The 22,969-nt window shown below is 51.4% G+C and overlaps 1 protein-coding gene across 1 annotated transcript; it reads right to left on the bottom strand.

Annotated features, from left to right (window-relative positions):
* Nucleotides 1-14,787: 14,787 nt before the first annotated feature.
* Nucleotides 14,788-22,140, bottom strand: LOC127296006 (uncharacterized). Its single transcript, XM_051326022.2, has 4 exons — nt 21,892-22,140; nt 21,313-21,835; nt 19,055-21,250; nt 14,788-15,135 (listed from the first exon to the last, which is right to left on the bottom strand). Exons 1-4 carry the CDS (start codon nt 22,138-22,140, stop codon nt 15,104-15,106), a joined length of 3,000 nt encoding a protein of 999 aa, XP_051181982.2. The 3' UTR covers nt 14,788-15,103.
* Between the last annotated feature and the right edge of the window lie 829 nt (nt 22,141-22,969).

The raw sequence follows: 22,969 nt of genomic DNA, 5'->3' as shown, positions 1-22,969 counted from the left end.
TGCCGTATCCCTTGCTCCACTTGGTCCTTCGGGAGCTGCTGCTGCTGCTGCCGCAGGTCGTGGACTATTTTGCCTTGCTGTTCCTTCGGGAGGTGTTGATACAAACGCCGTCCCCATGGCTCCAACTCCTGCTATCGCCATGTTGTACAGTGTTTCCCTTGGATCTCCTGGAGGTGGTTTAGATGCGAGGATAAAAGCTTGTGTCGCCATATACCCAGCCTCTGGTGTCTTAGGGATGATGTTTCCTCTCGTGTCTATCGACATAAAAGACATGTCGAGGTTTTGAACTAAGTGCTCTCTTTCTCCTTCGGGTATGTGTTGTAACCTCGATCTTGCTCTATTCCGAGCCTCCCTGTGGCTATCACCCGAAGTTCTAGATTGTCGACTCAGCTCTGCCCTTCTCCTGCTGGATGCAGAAGCTGCCTCCTTTCTTCTGTTTAACTCAGCTATCTGTTTTTCCAATTCCCTTGCAGCTCGTGCGAGCCTATATTGATATGCTTGTAACTCCTCTGGCGTGGCTGTGGTGGCCATTGGTTCTGAGCCATCCATAGCTCTCGCGGCTCTATCCCATGCTGCTTGCGGGAGTCGAACTCTGTCTCGCGGCTGTGGCTCGACATATTTATTTCCTAGGCCTCGCCGCAGATCGGAGGGATCGACGTATGGATTTCCCAAATCGCCGAAAGCCTCAAATGTTTCCTCCTGGTCATGGCTTGGCTCCCCAATGACATAAATCTGATGATATTTTGTATTCAGATCTATGTTGGGTTTGGTGACACCATCGTTGAGATTGGTGAAGACCTTGCCCACTGTAGTAGATTTGTCGATGAAGTCGTAACTGTCGACACTGCCTGAGCCATCGCTTATATATGAGTCCGCAGATGACTCAAACGACATGTCGCTGAAGATCTTGGCGAGTTTATCTCTTGCCCTGGTGCTGATGAAGCGTGACGACGAAGTTTCTTCTTCTCCTGATTCGGTTGATGATGTATAGCTTGAAAAATCGGAATCGACCGCCGACGATCCCGACGAAATCGGAATTTCGACACGATACGATCCTTCCTTCTCGACGCGAAAGTGAAACCTTCCGAACGTCATCTCCATAGGCTCCTCCAGATACGCATATGCATCCAAACGGGAGGGCGGGTGAGGAACAAAATCAACAGGACCAGTAGCGATCTGTTTACCTCGATCCATTGCGTTGCTTGCGATTGATGAAGTCGATGATTTTGTGGTTGATGAAGTCGATGATCTTGAACGTGCCATCGAGACCAGATCCTTGACGCCTCTAGTTCCCACAGACGGCGCCAATTGACAAGGTATTAACTTGTCAATGCCTACGGATTGTAGGCTAGGGTTTAGTTGGAAGTAGAGGGCAAGTAGATCTCGAAGGTTTCAGCCGAAAAGTACTCGACGATTATGAAACTAGGGTTTGTAAACAATGATTCGATGATTTCTACGTCCCTCGACTCCCCCTTATATAGGAGGCGGAGCCGAGGGATTCGTGCCGTACAAGTTACAGAGTCCGGGAAGGTTTCTAACTCATCCCGTAAGATTACAAATAACACTTCCTATTACAACTCTAGTCTTCCTTAATAATATCTTGGGCTCCCGAATCTTCTTATTCTTCGGGTAATGGGCCTTCAGTAAACCCCGGGTACTATCTTCGGCAGGCCCATTTGGGATGCCTATGTCACCAGCAGCGTCGTCAACGTTTTAAAGGCGGCAGGGGATGGAAAGAAAAAAATAAACCAAAAATATATTGGTACAAAATCCAAGAAAAGAAACATTTTCGTTCTAAGAGGATGACATGCGGGACCCATGAGGCAGCAGCATCCTCAGCGTTTATTGTTCATAGAGGCTGACATGTGGGACCCGTGAGCCAGCAGCGTCCTCAACGTTTTAATGGCGGCAGGAGATCGAAAGAAAAAATTAGCCAAAAATCATTTGGTAAACAAAATCCAAGAAAAGAAACATTTACCGTTCTGAGAGGATGACATGCGGGACCCATGAGGCAGCAGCATCCTCAACGATTCCAAGGCGGCGAGGATCAAAGAAAAAAAGGAAATATCCCGAAATTAATTAGGGGTTCAAAATAAATCCATCAAAGCAATCTTTTATAGTTCTGAGAGGATGACATGTGGGACCGTGCTGCCAACAAACGTCCTCATCGTTTCAAAGGGGGCAGGAGATCAAAAGAAAAAGGCAAATAGCCAGAAATTAGGGGTCAAAAATAACTCCAAGAAAGGAAACTTTTATTGTTTGTAGAGGATGACATGCGGGACCCATGAGCCAGCAGCTTACTCAACGTTTCAAAGGCGGCATGAGATCGAAAGAAAAAGGCAAGTGGCAAAATATCAGGAGCCAAAGATAATCCAAGAAAAGAAACTTTATTGTACATAGAGGATGACATGCGGGTCCCATGAGTCAGCAGCTTATTCAACGTTTCCAAGGCGGCAGGGGATCAAAAGGAAAAGGAAATAGCCAAAAATCAGAGGGTGAAAAAAAACCCAAGAAAATAAACTTTTATAGCACATAGAGGATGACATGCGGGTCCCATGAGCCAAGGGTTCCTCAACGTTTCAAACGTGGCATGAGATCGAAAGAAAAAGGCAAGTGACCAAATATCAGGAGCCAAAAATAATTCAAGAAAAGAAACTTGAGTGTACATAGAGGATGACATGCGGGTCCCATTTAGCAGCAGCGGTATCACCGTTTGAGAGGCTGCACGGGATCGAAAGAAAAAGGCAAGTGACCAAATATCAGGAGCCAAAAAGAATTCAAGAAAAGAAAGTTTTATAGTACATAGAGGATGACATGCGGGTCCCATGAGCCTGCAGGGTCCTCAACGTGGCATGAGATCGAAAGAAAAATGCAAGTGACCAAATATCAGGAGCCAAAAATAATTCAAGAAAAGAAACTTGATTGTACATAGAGGATGACATGCGGGTCCCATTTAGCAGCAGCGGTATCACCATTTGAGAGACTGCACGGGATCGAAAGAAAAAGGCAAGTGACCAAATATGAGGTTCCAAAAAAAATCCTAGAAAAGAAAGTTTTATAGTACATAGAGGATGACATGCAGGTCCCATTTAGCAGCAGCGGTCTCACCATTTGAGAGGCGGCAGGGGATCGAAAGAAAAAGGTAAGTGACCAAATATGAGGTGCCAAAAAAATCCAAGAAAAGAAAGTTTTATAGTACATAGAGGATGACATGCGGGTCCCATTTAGCAGCAGCGGTATCACCGTTTGAGAGACGGCAGGGGATCAAAAGAAAAAGGCAAGTGACCAAATTTGAGGTGCCAAAAAAAACTCCAAGAAAAGAAAGTTGATTGCTCATAGAGGATGACATGCGGTTCCCAATTAGCAGCAGCGGTCTCAACGTTTCCAAGGCGGCAAAGGATCAAAAGAAAAAGGAAGTAGCCAGAAATCAGGGTGTCAAAAAAATCCAAGAATAGAAAGAATTTTGGTTCATAGAGGATGACATGCGGGACCCATGATCCTGCATCGTAAACGGCTCGATCGGAGAGCGTTGAACGAGATGGCGCGATCGAGAAAAAAAATCAATGCTAGAGAGGCTGCCATCTGGGCCTTACATCCCTCGGCGGTGCGGATTTGCGTTGACTCGGCCGGCGAACCCGAGAATTCGAGATGCACCACGTCCCGGACCACCATACGCAACGTTTTGGCCGGTTTCGTCGGGCTAGGTGGCCTCAAAAACGAGAAAAAAAACGTTTTGACATGCACAACGGTCAGACCCAAAATCGTCGGCCATGGTACACCAGCAACCACGGCGCGACTTCAACTTCGTCGGCCATGGCAACTTTTCTTGTAGTGACCGCTCTCAAGCGGTACTACCGCTCATGGTACCGTAAAGGTACCGCAACGTGTTCTGTGAGACATTTTCGTGTGCAATCCTCAGAGCGGTATCTCGGGCGGTACCAGTAGGGGTAGCGGTACTACCGTTCCTGGTACCGGTAGTACCGCTATGGCTAAAACACCTTTTTCCTCTTTTCCTCTCCTACCTTGTTACCTCGCGACACACACACAAAACCAGAAAGCCTAAGAACTACGCTTCGGTCTTCTGATTGTAATGTGTTCGGCGAGGGTACCGTGCAACCTGCAAACCTATCAATGACAAACTTTGTGCACGGTTAGAATTGTTCGAGTGTTGTTATCAAACATACAAAACACGGGATATGGATCTTGCTCTTACACCCGCATCCTGTTCGACGAAATGGCGCCGCCTGCCCCGACGATGGACGACCCGGTACGTGAGCTCTATCAATGTGTGCGAGTGCCGTGTATCATGTGTCTGATGTCCGGTCGTTCGTAGGACTATTGGAAGGACCGACATGATTAAGACATCCAGGAAATTATCTTCGGTGGCGGCTTCGTTCGCGATGATCGGACCGGGACGCAAGATGGCTGGGCAGCAACGCAAGATGTGGACGACATCGAAACCGCACAGTTGTTCGCCACCCAGCAAACGCAGCCAACAGCCGTGTCCGTCGACGACTTCGATGACGCGCCAACACAACCTGACATTGCTACGAAGAAGAAGGGGGAGAGCCGTAGGACACAAGGCTTCGTCAACGAAGAGGATAAGTGTTTGTGTGAAGCGTGGCTGGCAACGACCCATGATTGTATTAATGGCGTGCATCAAAAGGGCAAGGTCTATTGGGCCAAGGTCTTGCAGCAGTACAACGAGACCAGAATGCACCCGCCCTACCATATCACAATCCCTCGGACGGAAGAGTCCCTCCGAAAAAGATGGAACTACATCAAACAAGAGACAAGCAAGTTCTGCTCGGCGGTCGAACATGCTATTAACAACCCCGTAAGCGGCGCTGGCGTCATGACAGTGGTAAACACGATACAACCAACATCATTCTACACTATTTGCATCATTGTATGTACATCATTGGCGGCTATGATTGCAGGTATCCCGCGCCTTGGAGAAGTTCAGGGCGACGCATAAGAAGTGCTACCATATGGTCCATTGCTGGGACCTGCTCAAGAACAACAACAAGTGGATGACAAGCTTTGCGGCCTACAACGAAGCTGTGAGGAATGGGACAGCGATCAACCTCGATGGCGAAGACGACGATCAAGGCCGTCCAGCCCTTCCACCTCGTCCACGAGGCCATAAGGCTACCAAAGCCGATCTTGTCCGGGAGGCGCAGGCCATTGCGTTCACCTGAGCATGGAGAAGATAATGGCCGACAACCGTGTCGCCAACGCTGCTAGGGACGAGAAGAGGCATCTGGAAAAAGAGGCTGCAGCTGCCATCTACCAGAACCTCGTGAAGGAGGTCATTGAGGTCCAAAGGCTGGACATCGAGGCCAAAAAAGCAGACGCCGAGGCTAAATTGCGTTCAGAAGACACAAGGATCATGCTTGCCGACTTGACCGGTGTCGACGACGACACCAGGGCATGGTTCATGAAGAGGCGTGCCGAAATCCGCGCGCGAGACGCCTGATCGCCGGCGCCATGCGCCCAACACCTTGGCCTCCTTTTGGACTTTTTTCTTGCTCTTCAGGCCTTGTTGTGCCCCTTTTGGACTCCACTTTGCGCCATGACATGTGCAAAGTGTGATGAACTAGTTTCAGCCCTCAATTAGCGGCTGTAAAATTTCGTGCAAACTTGTTTCAGTCCTCTTGTTTGAATTCTATCCTGCGCCGAATATGCATTGCCCTGCTGGAGCCAGCCCCAGACGTAAACGAACGCGCGACCATTTTCGCGTCCGCCAGGCGACGCAAACGGACACCCGCGGACATTTTGGGTGTCTGAAATGCGTCGTGCCGCTGGAGATGCCCTGCGCGATGCAAACGGATGCTGAGCAACCGTTTGTGTCCGCCGTGATCGGAAATGTGTCTAGGGCCTGCTCCAGCGGGGCGACGCAAAGTGACCGGGCCGTCCGCGGAGACGCAAAGCTGGCCCAAATATGCGCCAGGTTTGCGTCTCCGCGGACGCTTTGCGGTCACGCCGAGTGTCCGCCGAAAAAGACGTAGGACCCACACGTCAGTGATAGGGAGGCCAATATTATTCCCGCCACTGGCCATTCTCCGCGTGAAATACCAAACTAGACCGCCGCGAGCAGTCCAGAAGCAATGGACGTCCTCGCCGCCGCAGCCACCGCCATGGATGCGGCGCAAACCCTCGCACCCGCCGCCGCCCCACACTCCCCCGTAGCCACGACCATAGCCACAATGGACGCTGCAGCTCCGGCAGAAGCAAAGCGGGCCACCACCGACGGCGGCCGGGAGGCAAAGCCGAAGGCGGCAAAGAAGGTGCTCTCCCCGGAGGAGAAAATCATCGAGGCCGCGAGAACCAGAAGATCAAGACTGCCGCAGCCGCCCTACCATATCACAAGCCCTCGAACGGAAGAGTCCCTCCGAAAAAGATGGAACTACATCAAACAAGAGACAAGCAAGTTCTGCTCGGCAGTTGAACATGCTATTAACAACCCTGTAAGAAGCGCTGGCGTCAAGACAGTGGTAAACACGATACAACCATCATCATTCTACACTATTTGCATCATTGTATGTACATCATTGGCAGCTATGATTACAGGTATCCCGCGCCTTCGAGATATTTAGGGCGACGCATAAGAAGGGCTTCCATATGGTCCATTGCTGGGACGTGCTCAAGGACGCCAACAAGTGGATGACAAGCTTTGCGTTGTACAACGAAGCTGTGAGGAATGGGACAGCGATCAACCTCGACGGCGAAGACGACGATCAAGGCCGTCCAGCCCTTCCACCTTTCCCCGAGGCCATAAGGCTACCAAGGCCGATCTAGTCCGGGAGGCGCAGGCCATTGCGTTCACCCAGAGCATGGAGAAGATAATGGCCGGGAATCTTGCCGCCTTGGCTGCTAGGGACGAGAAGAGGCATCTGGAAAAAGAGGTCGCAGCTGCCATCTACCACAACCTCGTGAAGGAGGTCATTGAGGTCCAAAGGCTGGACGTCGAGGCCAAAAAGGCAGACGCCGATGCCAAATTGCGTGCAGAAGAAACAAGCATCATGCTTGCCGACTTGAGCGGCGTCGAGGATGACACCAGGGCATGGTTCATGAAGAGGCGTGCCGAAATCCACGCGTGAGACGCCTGATCGCCATCGCCATGCGCCCAACACCTTGGCCTCCTTTTGGACTTTTTTTATTGCTGTTCAGGCGAAGTCCCTCACCATAGCCACCGTGGCTTGGATAGGCTATGGCAAAGAACAAAGACAGCAGTTAGACACTCGAACGTCCATCAAGCCGACAATCGGCTGCGAGCAGCCAAATGTAGGCTCGGGGGCTACTCGGGTGAGGACCATCGTAAAAAGAAAGAAGAATGCAACGACACTTACGTGTCCTCCAGGAGTCGAATGCGGGGAAGAAGCTGTCGAAGGAGCCTCCTTCCTCTTCCTCTGCATCTTCGGCAGCGGAGGAGCAACTGGCGCCCCTTCTGGCAGAGTTCGCCCTTCGACTTCGGTCGTCACCTCCTTCTTAGAGCCGGTCTTCGCCTTCTTCAAAGGTGGAGGAGCTACCTCCCCTTCGTCAATATGAACGAATTCGACCACATCAACAACATAGATGAAAATCACTAAGTAATATAGGGGCACTGACAAGTAAAGATGCTTACGACTCGAACAACAGGTCATCCTCGTCGGCGAAGACGCCTAATGGCTTCTTGGGTGGAGGAGCAGTCGACACTTCGGGAGCTGCACCAACAAAAATAGCACGAGCAACATCATCGTCATTGGCCACTAGGACTCGACTCCGCTGTATCGGCCAATTCATCAATGAGTTCCCTCCGACGTTTAGCAGCGAGGGTTCCGGCACCATCAATTTCATCTTCTTCTTTTTTCTTTCTCTTCTTTGCCTTTGGTGGCGTCGCTATCTTCGACCACCTCGACGTTTACTTCAGCATTGCCAGCGGATTCATCATCCTCGGGTTCTTCCCCAGTCTCGGGTGCAGAAGGATAACACCTTGCGATAGTGGAGGCCTGACAAGAGAAAGGAAAATTAGGAGCTAAAATAAAATTATCGGGTACATGCATTGTATCGAGTATGGAACGCCAAGACAATAAAATCACCTCGGCCGGAAGATGATGAAGCTAGTATGGGTCTTGAAGGTCCACCAGGGGAATGGAGTATTCTTGACTAAGTACGTCAAGCGCCTAACTTCGTCTAGAAGCTCTTTCTCTGACAGTTTTGTCGCGTTGATTCGGATCACATCTTTAGCGCCGGTGTACAACCACATCTGGTGTGTTCTGGAAACTATTAGCTGGATGCGGCGCTTCAAGAACAGAGCAGCAATCTCGTTGCTGATCATTGTTGGCCACCAACATTTTTCATATCCATGACCTTCTCATATAAATCATCGGCTACCGGTTTTTCTTTGGCAGTCAGGATGTTCTTCGAAGACTTCTTCGGCGTCGCTTCTAGGACGTCCGTGAACTTCGGCAGGTCGGAGCAATGTCCTGAAGCTGGCCGATCTCTAAGATAAAACCACTTCGACATCCAACTCTGGATGGAATCTTTCATCGGGAAGTTGAAGTAGTTAACTTCCTTTCGAACGACGAAGCCGACCCCTTCTACGACGTAGGGTCTGCTGCCCCCGCTGTGGCGCTTGACGAAAAAAATCTTCTTCCATAGGCCCCAGTGAAGGTCGATACCAAGGAAGGCCTCGCAGACGGTGATAAAAATTGCGAGATGCAGAATGGAATTCGGCGTCAGCTGCCAAAGCTGAATGTCGTACGAAAAAAAGAGGCATCGAAGGAACTCGTGAGTCGGAAGAGACAACCCACGGGACAGAAAGGCGGAAAACATAACGGTGAATCTGGAAGGAATATTAGGACGGGAATCTAAACCTGGAAAGCGGACGTCTTTCTCGTCGTCAGAGATCAGTCCTAGCCTCCTCATCTTTTTATCATCGCGCTTAGTGATGGTGGATGTCGTCCAGTCGCATTGGGCGTCCTTTGCGGCGGCGGTGGGCTTCTGAGCGGTACTGGTTGCCTTCAGGCTGGTGGCGCACGCGGCGACACCAGAGGATGCGGTGGTCTTCTTCTTGCCCATGGCGCTCGGGAACTCTTCTTGGAGGTGTCAGAAGTTGGGCACAATAGAAATAAAGGAAGAAGATGACAATGGAGCAGGGGTGAAACGAATTAACCCTTGATTCCTTTATAAAGGACAATTCCTTTGGATTGGGCCATCAGATCGACGCCGCTAAAAATGGATGGAGATCTAATCTTGCACGTGTCACAAGGGGAGAGAAACCGGCAGCCCACTGCCTTCACTACACACGAGGATCAAGGAAACACTTCGATCAACGCGCAAGGTCCGGTCATTTCCTAACTGACCATGCATGCATGAGAGGGGCCCACTATATCACGTCCCATAAAACGCGCTGCAACGGTTGCCACGCCGCTGGTGATGTCACCCAAATCGTCGGCTCCTCCATAATGGAGCATCCGAATGTTATCAGAACTCGAAGAAACCTATGATACTCGGCTCAGAAGATTTACAAACTATACATGACTACTTTATAGTCATCCACAGGCTCGGAGGCTACTCCCATCGGGAGCGCCGACCGCACACCCGATAAAAAAATGGAAGCCTCGTCGATAAAAGGAATGGGCCGGAAGGTTCTAGCAATCCAGGTTCGAGCCCGGGGACTCGAATCTATGTAGGGCAACATTGTTTTGCTCTGACAGTTAACCGGTTTCATCGAGTAAACCTGGGCTCGTAACTTTATCCCTTACGCACATTAAATTCTTCGGCTTCTCTCGACCCCATACTCTTTGAAGACCCGATAAATTTAAAGACAGCGGATGATGAAAAGGATTCAAAAACATCGACATCAACAGCAAGACCTTCGTGTAGTACAACTTGAGTCTACGTACAGTTGCAAGCATCCACCCATAGACTCGGGGGCTACTCCCATCGAGAGCGCTGGTCGCGCACCCGATAAAAACAACTTCGATTCTACATGAAGCACAAGGTTCAACATTCCTCAGATGATCAAGATATTCAGATAATGACAACTTTAGTCCCTGCCCGAAGCTATGCTTCGACCAACCACTTGGGGGCTACTGATGTGGGCATTATCCTTCAGGTACCCGACATTATCCTACATCCCTTGACCCAACAGAGGGCCCATGAGAGTCACCGCAGACCAAGATGGATCAGCACGTCAGTTACGACGGTGGGAAGATGGAAGGAGGCAACTCGACAGATAAGACAAGGAGACGACAATTAAAGGAAGTATAGATTAGATCTCACATGTAACCTAGTCGAATCTGTGCAGGACTCTCGGGACCTGGCATCCTATATAAAGGCCAGAAGAGGGCCTGTCGGATCGAACCTACACAATCCCGTATACACCAAACCTTAGAAACCTTGCCTCCCGGCGAGATCACCACCATGCGGTCTATCGGCTACCCCATTGTAACCTTTTTCATCAATAATCAAGATCGGACAAGTAGGAGTAAGGGTTTTACCTCATCGAGGGCCCCGAACCTGGGTAAATCTCGCCTACTGTTTGTTTGGTATCTGATGTCTCGTGCTAACCTGCAGGATTCCGTTAACTCTAAGCCCCTCGTCAGATCCAAAGATTGCTCATGAGAGAGTTGGGACTACGGAAATTATGTCTTGAAGAAGAAGATGAAGTGAGCTCTCATGTGTACCTTCAAGACATCAACATATACAATGAAGAAAAAAGAAGAAAGGAAGTGCAAGCTCAAGATGATCCATCTTGAAGATATCATATGCTTGAAGCTTGTCTTCCTTATTGTGATCATGAATATGTGAAGACATGCCCTAAGAAGAGGATCTCTCATAATGGAGTATGGGGAGAAATTTGTAAGACTTCACCAAGCAAGCGTAATCAAGAAGATGGGCCAACTTGAAGCAGTCAAGATCTTCTTCATCTATATATCTCAATTGGAATATGCGCAAGGGCAAAGGTTTGTCCTTGATAGGTTACCTATTTTTCCAATCTCATGCTGGTAGTTGGGAGACCGGGTTAAGGATCGATGATTGTTCTATCAAGGGGGTCTCTCGAGTCAGTAACTTGATCATATCATTAGAAGAGAATTCAAACCTTTACATCCCTGACATCATATTTCTTGGTCGTTATTTGGTTTTTTTATCAACGTGAGGTTTTTATATCTTTTGGTTGTCTTCAAGACAAGACAAGCTCATGTTTACCAAACCGCATTTCAGATGAAGAATTTATTGGGTTTTTGGTTTTTGTGGTTTTACCGATGGTTCATCTCTTTTATAGAGGAAAACCTATTCATCTCCTAGACTTATCCTCCTTTGTCAGACAATGACTTTCTTATCTGCACGATCTTCCAGAGCTTGTTGTTCTCTTCAAAACAAGCTCAAGTTCATTGAAACCGTAGTCTAGATGTTCAAGTTACGATCATTTTCGTGTGGACGATTCAGTCAGTTTTTGAGAGGCCAAAATCTCTAGCCCTGGAACCTCCAGAATCTTGGGCCTGGTCAGAATTTCCGGTGTGCAAGTTCCACAAACTCTTGGGTCTACCTCCGTCCTCGACCAGTGGGTCGCACTAGGGTCACTTAGATGACATGGATTCACTGAAACTTCCGTTGGGGGGTGGAGATTCTGACCTTGTCAGAATTTCTGGCTTAAGTTACACCAGAATCTTCAGTCTCGCGAGTGTGCAATGGTTATATGTTGTGGAGAGGCTATAAAATCCCCCTTCTCCCCCAAGGGCATGTTAGTTGCTTTGTTTATCCCTCCTCTATTGTCGACCGTGAGTAGCTTGCTCTTTCTGTTCATCTCTCCCATATTTCTTGCATCTTCTTGAAGAAAAAGAGAGCGGAGATCTAGATCTACATTTTTACCAATCTATATCTTCTCTTATTAGTGATGAAATCCATTGATCTAGATCTTTGAGGAAATTTGGTTTTCTCCTCCTTTTTATTTTTCTCTTATTCCCCACATCTTCTTTTAGCTTTGGTGAATTTTGGGAGTGGAGGACTCGAACACTTTTGTTCTTACCATTGCATTTTGTGCATCAGGTTGAGTTCTCCATGAGGATTCATAGAAGTGAAAGTTGGTGAGCTAGCTTATTACGCTTGGGTGTTTGTACCCGGAGTTTTTTTCCATCGGGTTGAGTATTCTAGATGCTTTGTGATCTTGGTGGTGATTACTTGGGAGCCTCCAATTGAGCTGTTGAGATTGGCCTAACTTGAGACGTTTTGCGGCATATTACTTGAGAACATTCAATTAAGTTGTGGGGATTTCTTCAAGATTGTACGGGTTTGGTGACCATCTTCAATCAAGGCCCCATAGTGGATCAAAGATTTCCCTTTTGATGGAAAGTCTCTAGGAGAATACGGTGAGCCATTGTGCGCTTTACCTTGTGATGATAGCATTCGTGCTTGAATTTTCTACCTTGCTATCAGCTTGGTGCATGTCTTATTTATCATAAGTTGTTGCTACACATAGATGAGTATGGCATATATAGGCTTTACATCTAACAAAATAATCGCTAGTTTGATATATATTTGTTCAAGGATATAATGTTGAAGTTTTAAATTACCTATTTACCTTACCTTTAGGCGATATCTGAATCTTTAATAGTTGCTTGTTAAATTAAAGTTCCGAGTCTAGTCTTGTACGAGAAGGGTCAATTATCTCTTGCCTTTTCAGATAAAGTGAGGCAATGTTGCCCGTTTTGCTAAAAAGTACTCCATATGGCAAAAAAGTACTCCATATGTGATTGTGTTGACTTACGTATTCCACTAGTAGAGTTATTAAGAGTGACAAGTCCCTCTTTAACATCCTAAGCGTACAATGATCGACCTCACCACACAAACACCATGATACAGCTCATTAACGCGGATGATCTGTTGGTTAAACACGGCTTGACATTTTCCACAACCAAGGCCGCCGGGCCTCGCGTTTCTGCGCTGTACCCAGCCTGCAAGGACCGAGTATACTTGTGATGGCTGGCGCCGGAATGGCAGCAGCCTGCTGTTTTCATCTACACGTGTCAGGACAATAATCCCTGTGGTCGCCGCCCGTGCTGCACCCAGGACGGCCGGGCCTCGTGTTTCTTGTACATTGTCTAGCGCAATGTGCGCATACGGCATATCTCAGTTACCACGCTTCTCAGTTCACACGAGTTGTCTTCAAATAAGTAACGATCCTGTTTTGTCTGCGAGAGGGGATTTAGCTAGGAGCTCGCTGTAAATTAGCGTTTATTACTATGCATCGATCAGGCATTGGAGCGCCAGCAGTAACACTCACAAGAAATGTTGATGTTACCTCAAAAATAACAACGCTGATGGTAGCATGAATTCTGTATAGTTCGAAGCTCCCTTTGCAAATGCAGAAAGGGCCGCACATCTTGCGTGGGGACGGGGGGATGGAGGCACTTGAAGTAAAGGTGAGGGGGCATCATGTTCTTGATGAACCGGTGAAGCTAGTTAGTGGGGGCGAAAAGCCGACGGAATGGAATAGGATCATTGGCAATTTGGCACTGAATCACCGGAAAGAATGGTTGGTGTTTCTTAATCACCAAGGAAAATGCATCCATACATGTACAATGCTGAGCGGACAGCTTTATTAAGGTGGAGATTCTCGGCTGATCTATGTAGATTCAGGTATGCTTGAATTGTCTGCGCATGAAGACTCCTTTTCTGGTGTCTGAATCTTTTGAGTTTGTTAGTTCTCGGCAGAGCAGCTTGGTGCACGTCAATGCAAATTCTACACTGAAATTCCTTCCACAATGATCGCCGAAAAGTGATCCATCGCCATCAGGAGTGCACCGGGGGAGTCTAGTGCTGAATATTGTTGTGGCTCAGTGTTATCTATGTGGTACGTCAAGGTCCTTTACAAAAAAGAAAGATGGTACTGTATTATCCTGGATTTTCTTTCGGCACTCAAGTCGGATGCTCCATGCGACACGCACAAAAGAAGACAATTCGCCTCCAAAAAACGAAAAAGAAATATCAGGCCGCTAACGTCTGACCCCGACAGTCTAATTATATTGCTCACTAAGTTGGGTTGTTTAAGGACAAAAAAAACACCCACACAGAAAGAGAGCGAAACAATATTGCTACCTAAGTTCTTGTTTACGGACAAAAAACCCACACTGAAAGAGAGGGAAACAGTATAGATTTGTCACTCTTCACTACGCTGTGTAATCTAGCTTTTGCCCATCTGCAAAGAGTTTCAAGTATACCATTTTTCTACTGGATATCGGAGCTGCTTCATCCGCAATGTTGAAAGCGATTAGCAATTACTAGACTGGAAAATATTGTACGGGACAAACCGTCAGCCTTATATTAATTTGCTCTAAACGAAGTTTTTGATTGCCGTGTCAGCATCTTGGCCGTATATTGTGGTGGCGTCCACAGGTTCAATGGAAAGCATGAATGTGTGATGTGTGCGTCTTATTACACAACACTAAAAGTAAACAAAAGCAGACCACGATAATCTACGGTTATCACGTCTAAAGACGTGAAGGAGAAAAGAAGTGGAGAGGAAACAAAGGCCGGTCATGGTATATGGATGGATCATGGATGGAGCGGTTGACACTTGACAATGACATTGTCAGACCAGAGTGGCCTTGTGGTGTGATTAGATGTGCTGCCATGTACGTGCGTATAAACCTATCTTACACCAAGAGGTGTCCAGGTGTGGCATGTGAGTGGCGTACATGACTACATGAGCTCAACTTTCCACTTTTGCGCACTGGATAAATATTAACTTTCTTAATTCAGTAACAAGGCAAGACCCCCTTATGAACTTAACTTTTTAAACTTAAGGCCTTAGCCCTGCTTTAAATTAATAAAGCAACAACACATACAGAGTTATGAGTTATGCAACACACTGAGCCACCGCTCCCAAAACCACACCATCGACCAGAACAGCGAGTACCCGCTCAACCACGACACAAAGCCTACCAGGTCCCCAGACCGAGCCACACACCACAGGATAGAGTACAACATAACATATCCAGAGAGCACACGAACACACACACTCTGCCCAGGTACATGGCGATGTCATATCACCGCCGGCGCCGCCAACTCCGCATGAAGCCTCCGCAGGGTCTCCATCGCCGCGTCCAGCAGCCCTCTATCCTTCCACTTCACCAGCATCCGCCATTGCTGCATGTAAATGATCATTTTGTACAAGGCATCAGCCGGTTTGCCAATAAGAACACCCTCCATAGTAAGCTTATTACGAATATTCCATAACGTCCAAGCTAACGCCGCGAAGGAAAACCAAACGATCCTCCTATACGCCCCGGATAAGCCATGCGATATAGCAAGGAAATCCCCTACCCCGGCAGGGTTCCACGAGCAATGCAGGAGTTCCCTAACTCCCGCCCACAGAAAACGCGCCAAGGAACACTTGAAAACAATATGATCACAGTCCTCAGGCTCGCCACATAAGGAGCAAAGCCCATTGGACGGACCTCTCCGTTTGGCCACCTGCAGCGAGCACGGTAGTTTGCCCCAGAGGAGCTGCCACAGGAACACTCTAATCCTGGGAGGCACCCTCGTCCTCCAGACTTCCCTAAAATGTGTGACTGCAGCTCCCTGCGACAGCCTACAGTAGATGGACTTGGTGGAGAACTCCGCTGATGGTTCCAAGTGCCAAGATATCAAATCGTCCCCTTCACTTGCCTGAGTAAAGTCCAGCTCCCTAGTCAGGTTCTCCCATTCAACCGCCTCTGCTAGAGAAAAGGGTCGGCAAAACCTCAAGCGCCACCCCAAACCATCCCTGGCCCCGGATACTGTAATAAAAGGAGAATCACAGCAGCTGAAAAGCACCGGGTATCTATCCCTCAGGGGAGAGGTGCCCAGCCACCAATCCAGCCAAAAGAAAGTCCGTCTCCCATTCTGGACACTGTGCTTCGCACCAAGCTTGAAGTACCATTTGACTTTCTGGATAGAGTTCCAGAATTGCGATCCCTTAGTCGGTACTAGAGGTGAGAAGAGATCATGGTCCCGGAGGTATTTCGCCCTAATCAAGTCCGCCCAGAGACCTTCGGCATTATGATAAAGCTTCCACACCCATCTAAGCATAAGAGCGATGTTCATATGCCTGGTATTGAGGATCCCCAGACCCCCAACAGCCTTAGGACGACATACCGTTGCCCAGTCAACCATGTGGTACTTACGTTTCTCTCCCACTCCTTCCCAAAAGAAGCGGGAGCGGACCTTGTCGAAAACCGCATGCGTTGAATCGAAGAGCATAAACAAGCTCATAGCAAACAGCGGTAGACTCGACAGGCAGGAGTTAGTCAACTCCAAGCGCCCTGCTGAAGCCAAAAAGGTCCCCTGCCATGGGTCGACCCGTTTGGCAACTTTGGTTGTAAGAAACTCCCAGTCCGAGGCTCGAAGCGTCTTATCACTCAGAGGCAGACCCAGGTACTTAATGGGGAATTTTCCCAACCGGCAGTTAAGGAGCCGAGCTACCCGCTCCTGCTCCAAGGAGGTGGTCCCAACCACCACAACCTCACTTTTGGCTAGATTAAGCTTCAGACCGGACATCAGCTCGAAGCTAAGTAGAACGAGCTTCAGGTTGGCAATCCCTTCGTGCATCGGCTCGATCATCACCATAGTATCATCCGCATATCGCAAGTGAGTGACTCCCCCTGGAATCAGGTGGCTCACTAAACCCCGGATATGCCCAGCCTCCTTAGCTCTTGCCAGCATGGCCGCCAAGGCGTCGACCATGAAGTCAAAGAGAATGGGAGACAACGGGTCTCCCTGTCTGACCCCCCTCGCGTTCCGGAAGAAGGGGCCGATCTCCCCGTTAACATTTACCGCCGTTTGGCCACCCGAGACCAATTGCATAAGGCGATGAACCATAGTGGACGAAAAGCCTTTCCGAAGAAGGACTTCACGCAGAAAATCCCAGTCGACCCGATCATAGGCCTTTTCAAAATCCAGTTTGAGAAAGAGGCCCCCTAGCCTTTTAGCACGGAGCTCATGTGCAATCTCATGTAAGGCCAACACGCCCTCGTGAAGGGCCCTACCTTTAATAAAAGCCGTTTGGGAGCGATCTATCGTTCTATGAGCTAACGGTGCAAGACGAGTCGCGTACGCCTTCGACACAAATTTAAAAATCACATTGATAAGAGCAATAGGACGGTACTGCTTGATAGAATCTGCACCTTTAACTTTAGGAATCAAAGTAAGGATCCCGAAATTCAGCCGAGAAATATCCACCCTCCCTAGGGCGAAATCGTTAAGAATCTGAAAAACAAGGGGTCTCAAGGTTCCCCAAAACCTTTGAAAAAACGCAACTGGCAGGCCGTCCGGCCCCGGTGCCGAGTCCACTTTCATGTCATGAAGAATCCCATCAAGCTCCTCGAGCGTAAACGACCTTTCTAGGTCATAGTTCTCCTCGTCGGAAATACGTTTGTCATCCGGCCACAAATTTTGCGCTAGGGTGAAGGCCCTAGCTTCACCAGCTGACCCCATCAGTTGGCGGTAGAAGTCGTAGACGTGTCCCATAATAGCCGTCTGATCCGTAAGTTCCCCCCGGTCCGAAATCAGACGAGGAATCCCACATTTCCGCCGACGCCCGTTGGCAATCGCGTGGAAATAGGCCGTGCAAGCGTCCCCTTTAAGGAGCCACTGCACGCGACTGCGCTGTCGCCAGTACTCTTCCTCTAAAGAGTCCAGCAAAACCACCTGATCTTCAAGATGGTAGCGAAAGGCCCATCCTTCCTCATCTAAACCTGATGAGTCCGCGACAACATCGAGCGCCGCAACCTGAGCCAGCAGCCCAGCTCTGCGGTCTCTCTTTTCCTTCCCTAGGTTCGTTCCCCATCCCTTGAGGAATTGACGCGTCAGTCTGGCCACACACATCCAGAGTTCAATCGAACCCCTATGCGGCCCAAAGTCTGACAGGAAAGAGCCTAGTTTCCCCTGAACTAGGTCCAAAAAACCCGGAACACCGAACCACCAAGTTTGAAAGATGAACCTGGAGGGTCGACACCGCTCATCCTCTCCGCTCTTAAGTAGCAGCGGAGTGTGATCCGAGCCAATCCGAGTGATCGCGGTGAGTGAGCAGAGCGGGAACCAGGCCTCCCAGGCCGGGGACACAAAAACTCTATCCAACACACATCTCACCGGAGACAACTGTTTGTTAGTCCAAGTATAGCGCGCCCCAGCCCTTGCCACCTCCCTTAGAGACAGGTTGGCTATCGCGTCATTAAACCTATGAACCCGAGGCCAATTGATATTGGCATTATTCTTATCCCCGGCCCGCCGGATCAAATTGAAATCCCCACCCAACACCACCGGGTCCTGATACGAGCTGACCTCCCTAACCAGCTCATTCAGAAACTCCTCAGTACGCTGATGATCTGCAGGTCCATAGACCAGCATAAACCACCACTTCTGATTGGTTCTTCTTTGAAGAAGATGGGCACTAAGGTAGAAGGTGCCCTTCCTCCAAACCCCAACCTCAAAAGTCTCATCCCGGAAACCCAGCAATAGGCCTCCCGAGTGTCCTATCGCTGGCAACCAATTCCAGTTGAATTGGCCGCCGACTTCTAGCCTCCTGAGCTCAGAAGCCGAGAAATCCTGACGAATAGTCTCTTGGAGACCCACGACATCTACCTTTTCAGATCGCAGATAATCTAACATTTGGGTCCGGCGGCCGCTAGCCCCAAAACCGCGGATGTTATATATGAGGCCTTTCATTGCAAACCTGCCCGTTTCCCCCGTCCCTTTCGGGTCGACAGCATTGGCCGCTTCGCGCTCGCATGCTTGGGCTTGCTTCGAACACCGGGAGCTACTCCGCACGGGCTCCCCAGCCCAGGATCCTCAACCAACAATGGCGCCTCTTGCGCCGCTGCCTCCCTGGCAGCCGCAAGCTGTACTTCCTTCTCCCTCTTAAGAGCAGCTTCCGCAATAGAGGCCTGGGCCAGCTCCCTAGCTCGCACCAAGTCCAAAATCTCACTCGGCGAGCCCCGGCTCGGGTTGAAAATAATGCAGCTATCCACTAAGACATGAGCAAGCTTATCATTGGGGAGAGAGACCAGAGAGGTGGGAGGAGGCGTACCTGAGTCCAGGTTCTTGTCGGCGGCGAGCTTCTTGGCCTTCTCGAGCACCGAAAGGTTGGCCGCCGCCTTGGAGTGTCTTGAGCTCTTCCTCACGGACAGCGGGTTGTCCTTCTTCTTCTTGAGCGCCCTGGAGTACGTCGCCGCCAGCTTCCCCATCGCCTTCTCCGACTCCGCTGCCCCCGCCGGCACCACGCCGCCGACAGGTGGCGACAGCACCATGTGGTTCGGCGAGGCCGGCAGCTCCCCGTCACCGCCACCCGCACCCACGGTCAAGTCAGCGTCGCCAACACCGTCACCCGAGAGCTGCCCCGGCTCCCCCACCGAAGCCGCAGCCGGCCCAGGGTCCAGCCCCATGTCCACACTTCCTTCCGGAGCCGGGTCCGAGACTTGGGAGTCCGTCGACAGCTCCGCAGGCCGGGGGGGGGACGCAGCGGGCACCATGAGCGAGCGAGGCTGGCGGAAGGACGCCAGCACATCGCCGGTCCCCAAGTTCGACCCATACTCATCAAGGAACCTGAGGCGTGACTCCGTCCCTCCCAGCGGAGGAGCGCTGTGGTACCCCCCAGCACCCTGCCCACCTCCGCGCACTTCCTGCGCGTGCTCCTTTCCCTTGGAAGCATCCTGCGACTTCTCTGCCACCGCCTTGTTCCTCTTCTCCGTATCCTTCTTCCCAAGATCATTCCATTCTTCCTCGGAGGGAGAGAGGTCGTCATAGTCCTCATCGTCTTGGTCATCGTCCCCCGGTGGCGACGGAGCGGGGGCCGGCCCCGAAGAGTTGCCTCCACTCCGACCGCCCAGCTCAGCCCGCACCGAGATGTCGTAGCCTTCCCCATTCACCACGAGCTGCACAGTGCCCTTGACCCTCTCTGGGAACCTGCACTGGAACCGCATGCGGATGGGCTCCGTGCGGAACTTGCGGAGTGACAGCTCGTCCACCTCCAAGGGGCGGCCGATCAGCACCATCGCCGCCATCAGACGGTCCACCTCCATCAAGTCCTCCGGAACGCCGGACAGCTGTACCCAAACAGATGGCAGGCTCAGCGATGGTTTGGGGCTAAGGAAAGCCTCCCTTATGGCCACCTCCACCTTGTTGATAGGTAGGAACAGCTTGCCATGCCTCGTTCCCATACGAAGCGTGGCCTGAGACGGGAAGCACACGGAGAACTCCGTCTCCGAGAGGCGGCAGACCTGCCAGTCCCACAACTCGTCCACCAAGTCCTTGAGCTCATCCGAGAGCTGAACCGGCGAGAGAGGGGTGCCCTTGAACTTGATGACTGCGGAGAAAGTCTCCCCATTGCTCTTCCCCTTGATCGGATCCACCTCAATCGCAAAGAAACCAGCCCCGGCAATGGCATGCCCCATGGTCTGCAAGCGTAGGAACTTGCCGCGGGACGTGCAGTTCGCCGACGCATGCCCCTCCCCGCCACAGATCACGCAAATTGGCTCGAATGTGCACGTAGATTGAAAGTGCCCCGGGCGCCCACATTTGAAACATTCAGCACCCGACGCGGCTCCCGCCGGTAAGGCCGTCCCTGCCTTCCCCTTGAGCTTGCTAGTGCCAACCTTCCCAGCTGCCGGCCCCTGCCTGGCAGGATTCTTGGCCCTGCCGTCGTCCGTCGGACGTCGCTGCGCCCTCTCCTCACGTCGCTGCTGAGCTTGCCACCAGGCCGGGGGCTGGACCCAGCCCTCCTGCTGCTGAGAGCCTCCACTGCCTCCGCCACCGAAACCGAAACCCTGGCCATCGAAGCGCTGCGCCGAATGGCCGCTTCCTCCCTGGAAGTAGCCACCCGAGCCGCCCGAGCCATCCGCCCTGGACTGACCCGAGCCACCGCCTCCGCCATCCTGCCGATAGGCACCACCGCCGCCGCCACCGAAGCCCTCCTGACGGTAAGAGCCACCGCCGCCGCCGCCCCCCTCCTGGCGGAAGGGGCCACCACCGCCGCCCCCCTCCTGCCGGAAGGGGCCACCACCGCCGCTGCCCCCTTCCTGACGGAAGGAGCCGCCGCCGCCGTTGCCACCCTCCTGGCGGTAGGGGCCGAAGTTGTTGCTGCTCTCCTGGCGAAAGGGGCCGCCGCCGCCTTCCTGCCGCCGACCCCCTTCGGCCCGCCGGCCATGGCCGTGACCTTGCCGCTGCTGCGCCCCAACGCCCGCCGCTCTGCTCCTTCCTGTAGCTCCCGCCACCGCCGAGCTCCCACCTTCTCGCGTAAACTTCCGCCACCAAATCCGCCGCCACCCCCCTCCTGACGCCGCCCCTCACCACCCTCGGCGTCGAGCCGGCGTTTGTTGCGGCCGTCCTCGCCCATCGCCGTCACCTCCGCAAAGGAACGGAGAAGTGCAGGTGGATTAGATGGGCGGATGACGAACTTGGATTGTCGAGAGAAGCGCCGCCGCACCTCTTCTCCTCTGGCTAGAAACCCTAAACTCGGATCAGAAACGCCCTTTGGCATCCACAGCCAGCGTTTAAGCCCGATGGAAGCCCCTTCCAGGCCCGTAGGGCAAGAGAGCAGAAGAGGCCCAGAGGCCGTCGACGGCCCACGGCCCACAGACGATCCTGGCAGAGCAGGAAAGTCTTCCGAGCCCAGCACGGCCTCCCCAGCAGGCCGGCCCACGTCCAGCCCACCAGACGGGCGCGGGGGCACCGTCCCCTGCGCGTTCACCACCCGCACCACCGGCGCGCCCCTGACGGCGCCAGCGCCGCCGCCGCAACATCCGCCCGCCCCTGCCGACTGTCCCCCAAGACTGCCGCGGAGCTCGACGGAGAAGACAGCGGCCGCAAGAACCTACGACCCCGCCGCCAGGAGACGTCGCCCAGTCTACCGAATCTGGAGCCCTGGACCGACGCGAAACGCGAACCCTTGCCGCCGGGCGCAAAGGCCCGCCGTCGACGGTGGCGGAGGGAGCCCCCGAGCTCCTCCGCCCGCTGGATAAAACCAGCTAAGGTGACCGGGGTCGTCGTCCCCCGACGCCCCTCCGACGAGGAGGAGTCCCCAGATCCCACCTCCAAGTCCTCGAGGTTCTGGCCAACCCCATCGTCCTCATCGCCGACCTCCGACAGCACCCAGAAGCGGCCAAAGCTCCGCCCCATGCCCTCGCCGGGGGACGGAACAGAGCAGAAAGACCCGGCCCTGGTCGCCGGCGGGGGCGAGCGGGCCGCCGTCGCCCCGCCATCGCCATTCAAAACGCCTACCCCTGTCCGTACACCCATTATTTTTGGAACGCTTCCCCGCCGTCGTCTTTGTCCCCTCCCCTGGTATCGCAGTCTCTTTAGTAAGTAGATCACTCGAGAGCCCGATGCAATCGCTTACCGAATCCGCTCAGGCGATCATGCGCGTTCAGCTGAAGCCCCTGATTCCACCCCAAAAGCAAGCTGCTACCAGTATCCAGCACTGCGCACTGGAACCAAGCGAATCCGGACCAAGCTGAACTTAACTCGAGTATCGTGTCTGGTATACATGTTACAGAGATCCCTACTAGACATCTTTTTTTGGATGGAGGGATTACTATAACTATAAGCTGTGATTTTCTTGAAGGCAAATGTTGGAGGAGTTAATTTTTCTTAATAGGTAGGTAAAAAATATTCAAACTAACAAAAACCTCAAGCCAGCGGTTCCAGAAGGCTAGCATCGTGTATGGTTCTCATTTTGGCCCTCGTAGTTGTGGGTTGCCTGGGTTCCTACTTAGGGTTTCTTTGATTCATAGGGTTCATATAGGAATTATGTAGGATTTGGATTGTATCGGAATTTTTCCTACACTAGTTGTTTGATTCATAGAAACATATCCCAAAAAAACTAATCCTATAGGAATCTTATAGTGCAAATCTGTAGGAACAAAATATTAGGTCATACCTCATGAAAATTTTCTTTTGGCACAATCAAACCCAACTCATCTTCCTACAGAATTTAACTAGCCATGAC

Source organism: Lolium perenne, chromosome 4 (genome assembly GCF_019359855.2).
Source record: "Lolium perenne isolate Kyuss_39 chromosome 4, Kyuss_2.0, whole genome shotgun sequence".
Classification (NCBI taxonomy): Eukaryota; Viridiplantae; Streptophyta; class Magnoliopsida; order Poales; family Poaceae; genus Lolium; species Lolium perenne.
The sequence above is the reverse complement of the archived record's forward strand: the minus strand, read 5'-3'. Positions and strand labels throughout refer to the sequence as shown.